Source organism: Myiozetetes cayanensis, unplaced genomic scaffold (genome assembly GCF_022539395.1).
Source record: "Myiozetetes cayanensis isolate MyiCay16 unplaced genomic scaffold, myiCay2020 scf1, whole genome shotgun sequence".
NCBI classification, from domain to species: Eukaryota; Metazoa; Chordata; class Aves; order Passeriformes; family Tyrannidae; genus Myiozetetes; species Myiozetetes cayanensis.
In genome coordinates, this window is record NW_026086604.1 from 122,617,785 (window position 1) to 122,631,051 (window position 13,267).

General features: G+C 34.0%; 1 protein-coding gene across 6 annotated transcripts in view; it reads left to right on the top strand.

The window, feature by feature from the left end:
* DGKB (diacylglycerol kinase beta) overlaps positions 1-13,267 on the top strand; it is a 337,929-nt gene that overhangs the window by 75,436 nt on the left and 249,226 nt on the right. For all 6 annotated transcript variants that reach the window (XM_050332620.1, XM_050332627.1, XM_050332611.1 and 3 more), the window contains 4 exons: positions 5,846-5,999; positions 7,263-7,298; positions 8,745-8,885; positions 13,149-13,198. In XM_050332620.1, coding sequence (XP_050188577.1) covers positions 5,846-5,999; positions 7,263-7,298; positions 8,745-8,885; positions 13,149-13,198 — 381 coding nt within the window. The remainder of the gene's footprint in view (positions 1-5,845; positions 6,000-7,262; positions 7,299-8,744; positions 8,886-13,148; positions 13,199-13,267) is intronic.

Sequence of the window (13,267 nt, forward strand, 5' to 3'; positions counted from 1 at the left end):
AATTGCTGTTTGCTGTGTCATTTAATGAATAATACTATACATAATAGTATGTATAGATGAATATTTATTTATGTATACACAGTACATGTATTTGTTCTGTTTCTTTCAGCATAGGCATAGATTCAAAATGGGTTATTTCCACTCTGATTAAAGGTAGCACCTAATTGTGGTATAGCAATATAAAAAAGAAAAGAAATAAAAAACTTGTCTCAGCTATTTTCTATAAAATTTACCTAAGCACCTTGAATTTTTCCATGTGTCCAGAAGTACTACCTGAACAGCTGAAACATTTTGACATCTGTTTTGATACCTCTCTTTTAGTAGCCTGATCTCTTATACATGTTCAGATCATCTCCTCATTCACAGGAGTATTTCAGTAATTAGTTCACTCACATTTTTACAAATAAATATTTAATAATTTTGTTGTCATAGACATTATAGAAACCCCTTTTTTTCCCTGTCAGTGAATCTTCAGCTCGTCCCTGGTATTTGGATGCTCTTTAGAGAGGGAGGCATAAGTTTGAATTTCCTCAGGCAAACAGAGGAAATCAACCAAGGTAACTCCCACTGGTAAGGTGTCTACCAGGAGTTGTTTTTTTTTCCCACAAGTAGGAAAATCTGTGCTTTCAGAAGAAAATGATAGTCTCAGTTGCACTTGGTGCACAGTGCCTTTTTTTTTGAAGATTTTTTTTTATTTTTTATGAATATGTATAATGAGAACCTTTTTTCTGTGGCCAGTCAGTGACTTAGACCCTATTAGAAATTTTGGGTTGTTTCTTCTTTATTAGTTTGGAAGGAGCTTACAGAAAAAAAAAATTATAGTTTACATGCTTGTTGGCAGTTTAGGGCTTGGATTAATTTTGAAATTTTGTGGATGGTTACTTAAATGTTAGGGATTTTCGCTGACAATTTTTCGTGTAGGAAAATATGCGCATTTTTAATTTCCCTATGCACTGAGCCACAGTGAGTCCACTTTCATGTTTGCTTTCAGAAAACATGAAAGTTGTTTATTGGTTTACACATTTTGTTTTTTAAAAATAATTCTAAAGTTAAAATTATGCCTTCTATCTCTTCTTTCCTTTTCTCTAAGGGGGATATATAACTTTTTTTTAAAATACAGTTAATTGAAAACATTGATAAAATCTATAAATAGAAACTGGTCATAATGACTACTTCTAAAAGTATTAATAAAATTAATTTTATAAGGATGTTATGGTTTAAATTAGCTGAAACTCAATGGGAGGTTTTGAATGTGTACTTCTTTGGGCTTATATCAAAATGTTTAATTACCAAATGGAGCTTTATTACCCAGTAATACAGAAGATTATAAAGATCTATAAAGTCTTACTTTGTAAAGTTTCTTTTTGTAACACATAAGAAAAGGAGGTTCAATAAACTTGGTGAATCAGATGTTTGATACATAAAAATAGGAATCAACTTATATATGACTAGTATAAAACCCATACCTTTCTGTGACCTACAAGCAAGGATTTTGGTACCCTTTTTATAAGAGTCAAAGCTAAAACTGCACAGATTTTTTTTTTCTTCCTTTTGACTCCCTTCTCTCCTCAGAAGATTTAGGCCAAGTTATTTGAAAATTCTTTCATGTTCCCCTGATTCAACTATGTCCTATTTTATCTCTCTGTTATGTTGAAAATTTTCCTGAGATCCCTAAACTTGTGATCATAATCTCCCTATGCCCTTACAGTCTCTTGTGAAACAGAATGAATTAATTCATGTGCCAGGCTAATTGTTGTCAGTTTGGTACATCCTCTCACGCTCTCATCCCCTCACTTGGGAAACGTCATGGAAAATACCTTCTGAAATGCTAAATCCTTCTCTCTCAGGTTCATTTAAATTCAGCTGGAGCTTCTGGAAGGCAAGCAACTGTTGAAAATTAAGCAATTAGCCTGCATGCTTAGGAAAACAACGTTCACCATTATGGCTTGTATATTATTCTGATGTTATTGATCTGAACTGTTTAATTAATGTTTGAGAATTCATTAACATAAATTATTTTCAAACCATATCAAAATTTATTGAACTTTTCATCTGAGAAATTCTGATAATGACAGTGAGATTTAAAAGGAAGATATTGTGGTTTACATAGCATATTGAGCATGATGCATGTAAAGATGGAAAATTATTGTCCTATGCTTTCCTTTTTTTGTGGTCTTGCTTACCAAAACATTGTACAGTACCTTTGAAAAGTGGTTTGGGTTGGGGAGAATGGTTAGTAATTAAAGAAAGGGTAGCTACTTGCTGCAGCATTCCCATGTTTCAGAAGGGTAAAGTTCCATGAGGAAAAAGAAAAATAGTGTATAATTGCAGAATAGAGAAATGTGTAAATACTGTGTCATTCTCTCTTTTGTGAAAGTTATGTTAAAATTTTTAATTAAGCTGAGCAAATGTTTTGTATCTTTAAATGTTCTGTTCTAAATGAACCATACTCAATACTAAAGCCTCTGCTTGGTGAGAATACTCTAACACCTGGTCCTCACAGGATTTTTTAAGAAATTTTTAAAGAAATTTTTCCATTTTTCTACAGGTATGTAATAGGTTATGTATATTACAATAAGAGATGATAGAGAAAGCACTGAAAGAAATTCAAAAGTGAGCCTCTTTTTTAAAGATCACCCCTTTTTCATTGGAAAGCTAAATGGATAATCTAAAGTACTCCTAGATCTGCTGTAGTCTATCTTAGTTCTATTAGTTACTGTTTATACATTTACAAAAGCATATATCCAGAAATGACTGTACTACTTTAGAGCTCAGTTCTAATAGGATAATCTTCACTGATTATGTTAGGTCCTCTAGAATGTTTTTCGGCTATGGAGTATTAGAATCACAAGTGGTTTTAGGCAAGAACCTAAACACAAGGCTCTACACATAGATCTCTGTTGGGCAGGACTGGTTTTACACATTCTTTATGTAGAGTGTGTGGTTTTGCATCTAAATTTTGGGCTATTCTAAACATTTATGAAGTGCATTCAAACCACTTACCAGCTCCTAATTAACTTTCAGCATAGTTTAAAAGCTTTTGGGTGAGCAATGTCTAAATTCTGGTTGTATGAATGTTACATCTTTCCTGGGGGACTACAGGTCACAGAGCATGATAGAGGAGAGGATAAAGCACTTTCAAGTGAAGAAATCTGGCTGTAGAACAACTACCCACTTTCCTTTGTCCTTTGCTAAGCACCCTGGTTGGTGGCAGTCAAGATGTCAAGTATAATAACAGGACATGACGACCAAGTCACGTGTTTCTTTGGTATCTCTTGTCTTTTCTGGTCAGAAAACATGAGGCAATTTGTAATGCACATTTTGGAGGACACTGGCATAAATTATAGTTTGACCATCATTACAAAATATTGAAAATATTGAAAAGTTTGAAGGTTTTTGAGAAAGAGAGGCTTCAGGAAGAAGCAACACAGAATTTTAATCTTATTTATTTATCCAAATATCTACCAGGCATAATACTGAACCTAAAAGTGGAAGAAATGTGGCATGAGGGATTTAGTTATGGCTGGCAGCTTGGAGGACCAATGTCATTCAGGCAATAAAAATATTCAAAGAATATTTTTAGCAGTGTATACATAAAATCCGCAGACTAAGTAGATAAAGCAAATATTGATGTAATAAAAGAATATTTTACATGCCCATCCATAAATCTTAATATAAATGGGATTATAATTTGGATTTGCTTTCCTTTTTCACTTAGCTATTCTTTATTTGTGTATATGATTTAGTGAAATAGCTAATACACATTTCATTAATGCACAATCTAACAAAGCAATTTCACATTGTTAAAGATGGTTGATTTAGTGATTAATGTATTTGTTATACTTGTGGTTAAAAAAAAATGTTTGTATAGTGTAGACTTAATTACTGGTTTACTTGGATGCTGATACAAGTCCTTTTGCTGTTGTGGTTCGATAATTTATAAACAGTGAATTAAATGTCGCTAACTATTAGAGAGAAAAAATGTAAAGTTTGTAGCAGGAGTGAAACAGAACATGATTTGCCAAAGTAAAAGTGTGCCCGAAATTGTGTAATGAGACAAAGATAGTGAGTCCCCGTCCAAGTTGATTATTTCCATTTTGCACCCAGCTTGAGCATTGTTGGTGCAATTTTTTTCAGTCTCTGCTATTTTAATCTTCAAGAGGTGAGAGCTTTTTGGTTTCACTGAACTTCATTCTCAAATGAAGTTCTGTATTAGAAGCTCAGCGTAGTTACCCCTTCACCAAGCTTTCATTCTTAATAGTAATGACTTACACAAGAGCAGTCAAATGTTGCAATCTATGCTGCTGGTCCCTCATAAGGATATTGATACAAATTTAAAACATTAACCTGGGGCAGTTAGGTCTTGGTCTTAATGGAAAACACCATATTTCATGTGGGCATAAAATATTTACATCTCATAAATACATTAAAAAAAAAAAAAAGTCAAAGAAGTCAGGGCAAGAGAAATCTCTGATCCAGAGTGTTAAAATGATTATAAAATAATTGTAAAAATTATTTATTCTGTGACTCAGATGCCAAATTCACTGAGGCATTTAAAAATTTAGTTTTGATATTCTTTTTTCTGGCGTCATTTCGATGATTCTTAAACTAAAGGAGTTGCACTACAGTTTTCTATGGAGAAATGGAGTCTTGCTGAAGCATGGGGAGAATTCTCAAAGCCAATTTTTTGCTATAATTTGGCTTTATCTCTTAATTTTTTAATGATGGCAAGTTGCTATTCTGTTTGATCTAGAAACAAACATGATAACACTATTTTTTACAGATTAATGATAAGCTGTTTTAAAATCATATATGTAATGAGTAGCATCATTGATAAGTATGCAGTTGTGTCAATATCTTTCAGGACAACTTTATCTTTAGTAGTTTGATATTAGCAGGATGGGATCATAATGCTTTGCATTGCTGTGACCCCATTGCAGCCTAAACCTTCCTCGAGGGGGAGGTGCTGATCTCTCCCTGGTACCAGCAACAGGACACGAGGAAATGGAATGAAGTTGCACCAGGGGAAGTTCAGATCAGTCATCCAGAAAAAGTTCTTCACTGAGATGGTGGTCTATCCGTGGAATAGGCTTTCCAGGAAGGTGGTCATGGCACCAAGCCTGTCAGAGGTTGAGGAGCATCTGGATAATGCTCTTAGTCATATGATTTAGTTTCAGCTAGTCCTGTGAGGAGCAGGGAGTTGGACTCAATGATCCTTATGTATCTCTTCCAACTTGAGATATTTTACGATGCATTTTATTACTTAAAACGGACAATGCTGTCTTAACAGGATCAGTCATCAGTGGAGTTTTATTAATCAGTTCTTACCTTGCTGGCAAAAACAAAGCCAAATTAAAGTAAATTACAACAGTTTTGAATCAACAGAACGTGTTGCCACCTAGGAAAAGACTGGAGGCCTTCAATTCTCTGAATTAGGCATCCAAAAATGCCCTGCTTTTTGTCTGCCTAATTATAGGAAAAGATAAGACATGCTAAGTATGTCCCTATGAGCCACATAGGTGCTTTGGTTGCAGTTTTGTATGTGCTGCTAAAACACATTCTGATCAACAAACTAGACAGCATGAAACTTGATTTCAGGGTTCTGATATAATGGCTCTGAATTTACTCTGGGCTATCTTATACTGAGGTATTGTAGCAATACTGTCAGTTTTCAAAGTAATACCTAATTCAATAATCACTTTCAAGAATAGCTGAGCCAGTCTATATCTTCAGAAATCAGTGCATCAAATACAGTATAAAGTTTTTGTTAAAAGAATATTAGTTGATGGATTAGTATGAATTTTTTTACAACATTCACATTTTTTTCTTTCCCTCCTCACTCTAGACAATTGATTTAGAGGGGTTCAAGCTGTTCATGAAGACTTTTCTGGAGGCAGAATTACCAGATGATTTCGTTGAGCATCTTTTTACATCATTTAGCAACAAAATCTCTCACTGCAGCCCATTAATAAAAAACAAACCACAGCACCTTTCTGGAGGTAAGTGATAAAATCACAGTAATATAAGGGCTAAAGGTTCTCTCACTCTTCTGTTTTACTCCTAATAACTATAAATATATGGAGTTCTAAACTATATGCTGGTGGGAGAGGTTGTTCTGGTATTTGTGAAACTACAGAAACTAAATCACGATAAATACTGTGAAAAGAAATGGAAATTAAAGGGTTTCATCTTTTAAATTCATAATAATGATGCAGCTGAGACACCAAGTGGACGGTCTTTGTCATGTTAATGCTAATCAGATTGCTATGGTTACATGATCTTGCTGCCTACTCTACTGTATAAACAAGTAGAAGCCTTCAGAACTTCACGCATGAGGCTCCTGATGGAGGTCTATTGTTTCTGTGCCCAGTTACTGCTGTTTCTTTTAATTGTCTAGGTGTGATTCTGTTGTTAGTAATCCTACATACTTAACAGGTTATATTTTAAAAAATTATCTTTTATCATTCTAGTATTGTATTTATATGGTTTTGACACTTCATATGTATAAATTAAAACAACTGGTTTTAGGTCATTGCCAGATTTACAGATAAATTCTGCCCAGTATAGTCTATACTCACATTTCTTCACTTTTACTATAATTCTCTCTGATATATTTTATTCTTCTGTGTGATAAAATTATAATAATGATAATTATTGTAACATCATTATTAAAGTTGTTATTATTGTTGTTGTTTAAACTGTATGCTAAGTTTCTTACTCTGGTGCTACTTCCTAAAATTTTTTTCTCCTGCACTAACTTTCCCCAGTTTTTAGTTTTCATCTCTTTCAGTTACTAAGGACTTCAGAAATGAGACAATAAGATACTGGCTTAGAAATGAAGGCAATGAGAGGCAATTCAGTTCACCTCATGCAAGAGTTATTTGTGCTTGAAAACGTACTCTTTATATTGTAATTCACTTGCATGAGATTTAAACTAAATGTTGTGTCTTGATAATTTGTAACATTTAAAAGGAAAAACTGTGCATTAGTACATTTTGATGTGCAAATGGCAATTACAGAAACCTTTGTTTTAGGATATCTAGTAGTTTTTAAATGTTGCTAATAGTGAAAGAAACCTGACTGGTACTGCAAAATAAATTTGAGAAAAACATTTGACATTCTTCTGGAAAATGAAAAGATACATGAGAGGTAGAGAAGATGACAAGAAAAGTAGTAGAGTTTATCAATCTCTCTGGCACGTGTTTGTTTTTCACATACTTTCTTTTGGTCCACTCATGTCTGTTTATAAATTGTATTTTCAGTTAAGGTGTCTGAAGAGAGATGGAAACAGATGCCAGGTAAGCAGCAGCACTGCGAGTCATCTGTAAGTCAGAACATTGCAATCAACCCCTCCCACCTCTGATTAAGAAGTAATAATTTGACTTGTACCTTGAAGCTGATGATAAGTTAAAAGATTCCTTAAAATTTTTATTTCTTTTCATTTGGATGTATAGTTTTGAGAAGAATTATCCCAAGTTTTGAAATACTTTTTATTCTGTCTTAACTGACTTAAGCTCATTAAATAGAACACTGCCATATTAAATACTTATAATCATTTAAATATTCATTTTCAGTTTATTATTTGTCTGAAACCATGAACATGGACTTGATTCCAAGATACATTTTCTGAATGCGAATTTGCTCCTATTTACCAAATTTTATTGTTTTAACCTGTGTAGACAGGTATTGTTTTAACATGTAGACATACCTTTTAACATGTAGACTTTTAAAGATGTCTTCAGATTGCAATGAAGTATTTCAAGATAAAAATAGGGCAGGGAAAAAAAACCACACCGAAATTGTGTTTCCATTTGCTACAGTAATTAACTTGTTCAAGACAAATGGATGAGAGAAATTACATATGCAGGTTATGTGTGCAATGATGAATTTGTACTGAATTAGTTACAGAAAAAATTTTAGTAACAGTACATCCTTTTGCAAGTTTCATCTTTAACATCACTAAAATCTGTGAGAAATGTAGCAGACTTGTAAAGAAAGTTTTATTACCGCTCCCTCTGTGTTCTGCTGTCCTTCCCAGTTTTTCCCATTTTGATCCTGCAGATTCCAGTGATATCTACAGGACTGGTCACACTAGCATTGTCCTGAAATGAAAGGAGTTTTGCAATTTTGAAACTTGTATTCTAAGCGTTACACAGGAATTGCTGTTAATCATAATATCTGAGCACATATTTAAATTCTATGTTTATTTCCTCAATAGTCTGTCACTGAGGCTTCCATGTTTTAAATATGTACTGCACCGACACACATCTGGCTGTGGTTTTGGGATAACAACACACTTGGGTATTAGCAGAGTTTGACACTAAAACATCTTCAATTAGTATGGTTGGTGTCAATCTATAAATAAATTGAAGATTCTGCAAGCACAAGGCAGTGGATACTGAGTTGGGCAGGGATTGTTTTAATATTAAACATGTAATGAAGTAGATTAAAATTATTCACCAAATTTGTTAATAGTCAAATGACATCAGAAAAAAAAGGTTATGTCATTCCCATAATTGGGGTGGTATTTTGATAGTTTGCTTTATTTGTACAATACTTTAAGACCTCTCTATCATTTAAATCTACCTTTGCTGGATAAACTATGAAAACAAATTGTTTAGAATTTTGGATGAAGAAGTAATCTGAGATTCACATAAAACAAAGATGCATGTATGTAAGAGTTATGTTTTCATTTTCTGCTTATACCATAGTGAAGACTAACAAAGGCTATTGGTTATTTCCAGGTCTGAGACTTAACAAAGGTACCTCTACATCCAGACCTCCTACTCCTGCCAACTTACATTTACCAGACATGATCCAGCTGAAAGATATTGTTTGCTATTTGTCACTGCTAGAAAGAGGAAGACCAGAAGACAAGCTAGAATGTATGTTCTTTTTTAAAGTTAATTTTATATGTTTATTTTCACAAGTCATCAAATGTTCTGTTTCTGAGTTTAAGAACCAACTTTGAAACAGCTGCATTATATATAGGTGACAGCTATTGCAGACATTATTTTTTAATCTTGCTAATAGTATTTATTTGATGAGATTTTAACTAAATTCGCTCTATCTAGCTCTTGCTAAGATGAGGAGTAAGGACTGTACGTTCTGTAGTTGAAGTAATCTTTTCTATACTGTCATCCCTTGATTAGCATCAGATCTGAGAAAACAGATGTGATATACTGAGGGTACCTGGAGATATATAGATGGAGTGAATAATCTGTACTAAACAAGCTAATTCACACAAAGAATAGTTGTTAGTATAGACTGTGGGCTCTATAATGTTAGTGAATACTGAAAAGGCAAGAATTATCCAAGTCTGCCTCACTGTTGGGAATGAGTGTTTGAATGTTTGACATGGGAAGTTAGAAATTTATTTTATTAATTAGGGACCTGAGTCCATCAAGCACAACACCTCTACCTATTAAAAAATAACTTTGAGTTTGATCTGTGAATGGAGAAAATTGTCCTCATTGAGATCAAATATATTTCAATATACATATCTGGTATGTCTATAGAAGATCTTTGGGATCAGGCTCTAATATGGAAAGTAAATATTCAGTATGATAGGACATGCAAACAGTTGAGCTTCTCTCGGAGTAAAAATTCATTACATGGTTACATGACCACATGTTGTTGAAGAATCTTGGTGTTTCATTACCTGTAGTTAGCTTACAATGGCAACTTTGTACTGTAAGATCCTTGATACCTTTGCCTCAGCAAAGATTATAAGCAGCTATTCCCCAGTTTTGGTGATAGCAGTTTGGTACTACATGATTAGAATAGAAGAATGTATGCTTGAATGTGCATTCAGAACACAAGCGCAGAGAAATGGAGTTCCTAGGATTGATTTTAGCTTACAGTGTAATAACTTTCACAGTAGCAAGTTATGCAAGCCTTATCAGAGTTCTGAAGAGCTCAGTGCACAAACCATAGCATGAAATGGAGATTAATTGCCTCCCCTGGTGTCAGGAATTGGTACAATGAAAAGAATGAGAGACAGAGGAGCAGGTGATGATAATAGAGTAGGGAATTTTCCATGAACTTCCTGCAATAGAAACTCCATGTGCAAAAGACTATGTTCTATATAATTTCGGAGGGAGAGAGCATGATCTAATAGCTGTACAGCACTTATATGTTTGTATATTCAAGGTCATTTGTATTTACCATGTATAATTATGGGCACATTTTTTTAGTAGATTTATTTTTTTACTTTGTCATACAGATTTAAAATAAACTGCATATTGTCACTTCTTGGTATCTAAATTTTGACTTATACTGCAACATAGTATGCAGATTTTCCTGTTGATTTTAGTTTAATTCTTTTTATAGATTAATGGTATAATTTAACTCTTTATCTGAAATAGCTTTATAGCAGTAGATCCTGCAGCTGAAAGGTAAATTATAGATTTGCAACAATGAAGTGAAAAAAGAAAAATTACTTATTCTGGAGTTGTTGACATTAATATTAATGCTAATCTCTAATCATGGTTTTATTATTTTTCTGTTGACAAAATGATAAAATGAACCACAGCTGAGTGTTTGGAAACTTAATTCAGGACAAGCAGAAACTGAAAGTAGTGCTTTTGAATAAAATCTGGTATAAGCTGGAGGATAAAATACACTAGGAGAAAATAATGCTTAGGTTTTGGATCTATATGATCTACAGATTTCCATAGATTTACAAACATTCCAGCAGTTAAATGGATTTTCTAACCTATTAACAGTGTATTTCTAGAGGTCTTAAGCAGTGCAAACCTCACCTGTTTGACATGCTCAGCATATCTATTAATTCTAATATGTATGGCCTGAATATAAAGAAAATCCCAAACAGTCCTCACAGAGGTACAATGGAAGAATAGAAGATATCTTTTAAGGTTATATTGCTGTAATAGAAGTGGAGTGGCCAGTCAGTGCTGTCAGTTAAGGGGATGGGAAAAGAAGACTGAGCTCTGTAATTTGCATCAGAGCTTCTGTTCGGTTGTTTTTATCATTTTGTTGCTGTTTTTTTCTCCTAGATTGTGTAAATTAGTGAGAACATGAATATTTAGCAGCATATGAATAGAAAAGAGATTGCATGCCAGACCAGTAGCATAGTTTTTCAGAGTCTAGCCAAGAGCACAGATTGAGCCTTTTTACTACCCAATACATTTGTAATTGAAAAGACTTTGTTTTGCTTCGAAGTGAAACAGTTATAATTATGCTACTGTCTGCTTCTAAATGTCTGATTAGAACTACTGATTCATGTTAAGGGAAAAAAAAAAGTTGTAAGCGCTACTTCTCTGGAGTAGGTAACGATCATGGAAATGCTAAAACTTGCCTTCATGATAACTGTAAAACATTCTTTTAACCACTGTATTAGAATCACAGAGGGGGAGGAAAGAGAAGCAAATGATTTGAACTTCATCACTGAGTGATTCAGTGATTCATCCCTATGGAAACTGAATGCTTAATGGTACCTTTGCCAGATAATATTAGCTGTCAAGCTCTGAGCTTTGGTAGAAGGCTTACTAGCGGGGGCAGCACCAGTCTCTGGTGACTTTTGGAATTAACTGTTGTTTTACACTGAAGCATCTCTGCTATGTAACTCCAGGCAAAGAAAGAGATTTTTATAGGCTTTCTTAGCCTGTAACTAATGAATAGTGGGCCTTTGTGGCTTTAAACAATGTACTACAGTAAACATCATCAATCTCGTATTACAGCTCTTAAGAGCAATGCAGTGTTAGTGGCAAAAATTATTGAAGTGGTGGGGCAGTGTAGTACTTACTTTTTTCCCCACAGTTAGATGATCAACTTATTCCCAAGATGGAGAATATAAGGGAAGCAAACCAATCCATATAACAGTTAAATATGTTTTGCTTTAAGTCCAAAAATAATTAAATTCTATCTGAATTTTACTTTCCAATTGCTAAGAATTTCCTCTCACTTTTCATTATAGTGTTTCCTGAAGACTATTATAAACTTTGCTTGCAGAATTTATTGCTGTAACAGCATTTGCTGTGGATCCAGTGTGCTGGGATTCTTCACTGTTAAATAGGTCATATGTTATGTTTCCAAAAACAGTTTGTAAGCAGATTGCTTGGGTTTTGCTGTCAGTGAAGGCATTACAGTGTCCTGTAACCACCTCTACATGGGTTGACTTCTTCATCTCTACAAAATTGGTCTAGTGCTAAAAAAATTAGCTCTTTTGAAGGGGATGGTGGGTGTTTAGATTTCAGAGCTCTGGCAAACTGTCCCAGAAACTAAGTAGGGACAAACAAGTGAGGTACATGCAGGCTTCTGGCTTTTCTCTTTAGCCTTTTAACAGTCTTTCCTACCAAAGCTTCAGGCTGCTTTCTGCTCTGCAGTCTGCTGCAGTATATGATCAGCTGAAGAATCTGCTTTCAAATATCTTGGTAGTGGTAGACTTACCCATTGTTGTGCCTGGAATCAAGTCATGATACAATCTTGAAAGTATATATTTTTGGGATATTCTCAAAGAATACCTTCTTTTCGGGGTGACTTCCCAAAATGTTGGGAATACATTTTCAAATTGATGAAGCAAGTTAGGTTCTCGGAGAAGCCATACTGGCAGTTTGTGAGGAATATTTATTGTTGGATTTGAATGATTAGACAATTAAAATATTAATCATCTGTGTCATTTAGTTGGTCAGAAAATACTTTCTAAAGCAATATTACTATTGAATAGTAATAGCTGCTACCAAGGGAGTAGGATAGTATTGTTAAAACTTAAGCAGTTTTTTCAGTATTTGCCTGACCAATTGTATGTTATCCAGTATTTGGTGAGATGACAGAGAAGGGCCTTTTGGAAGTACTCACCATGACTAGAGATCATCTCTAGAAGCAACCAAAACTAAGTTCACAGACCAAATGAGCTGTTGGAGTGACTATGGGGAAAAGGTGCAATTACACTGTCCAGCTAATATGTCTTGTTGGAGGCACTGTGGCAGGGTAGCTGCTGAGTGAACCTCTCACATGATACAACTTATTTGGTGGGTCTGCAGCTAGAGTGATCATTAAAAGTAAATGTTAATATTTATCCGTTCTTTGAAACTCAGGTTTAGTTGTTTCATGTTTTGAAAAAAAAAAAAAAAGATATTTACTGTGTTTTTTAACCAAGTTTTCTTCTCTCTTTGTTTTCTTTTCAGTTATGTTTCGCTTGTATGATACAGATGGGAATGGATACCTGGATAGTTCGGTAATGTTATTTGTGTATTTTAATGCATTGTAAGAGTGTGTCATCATAGCATACCTGTACAAAAATACA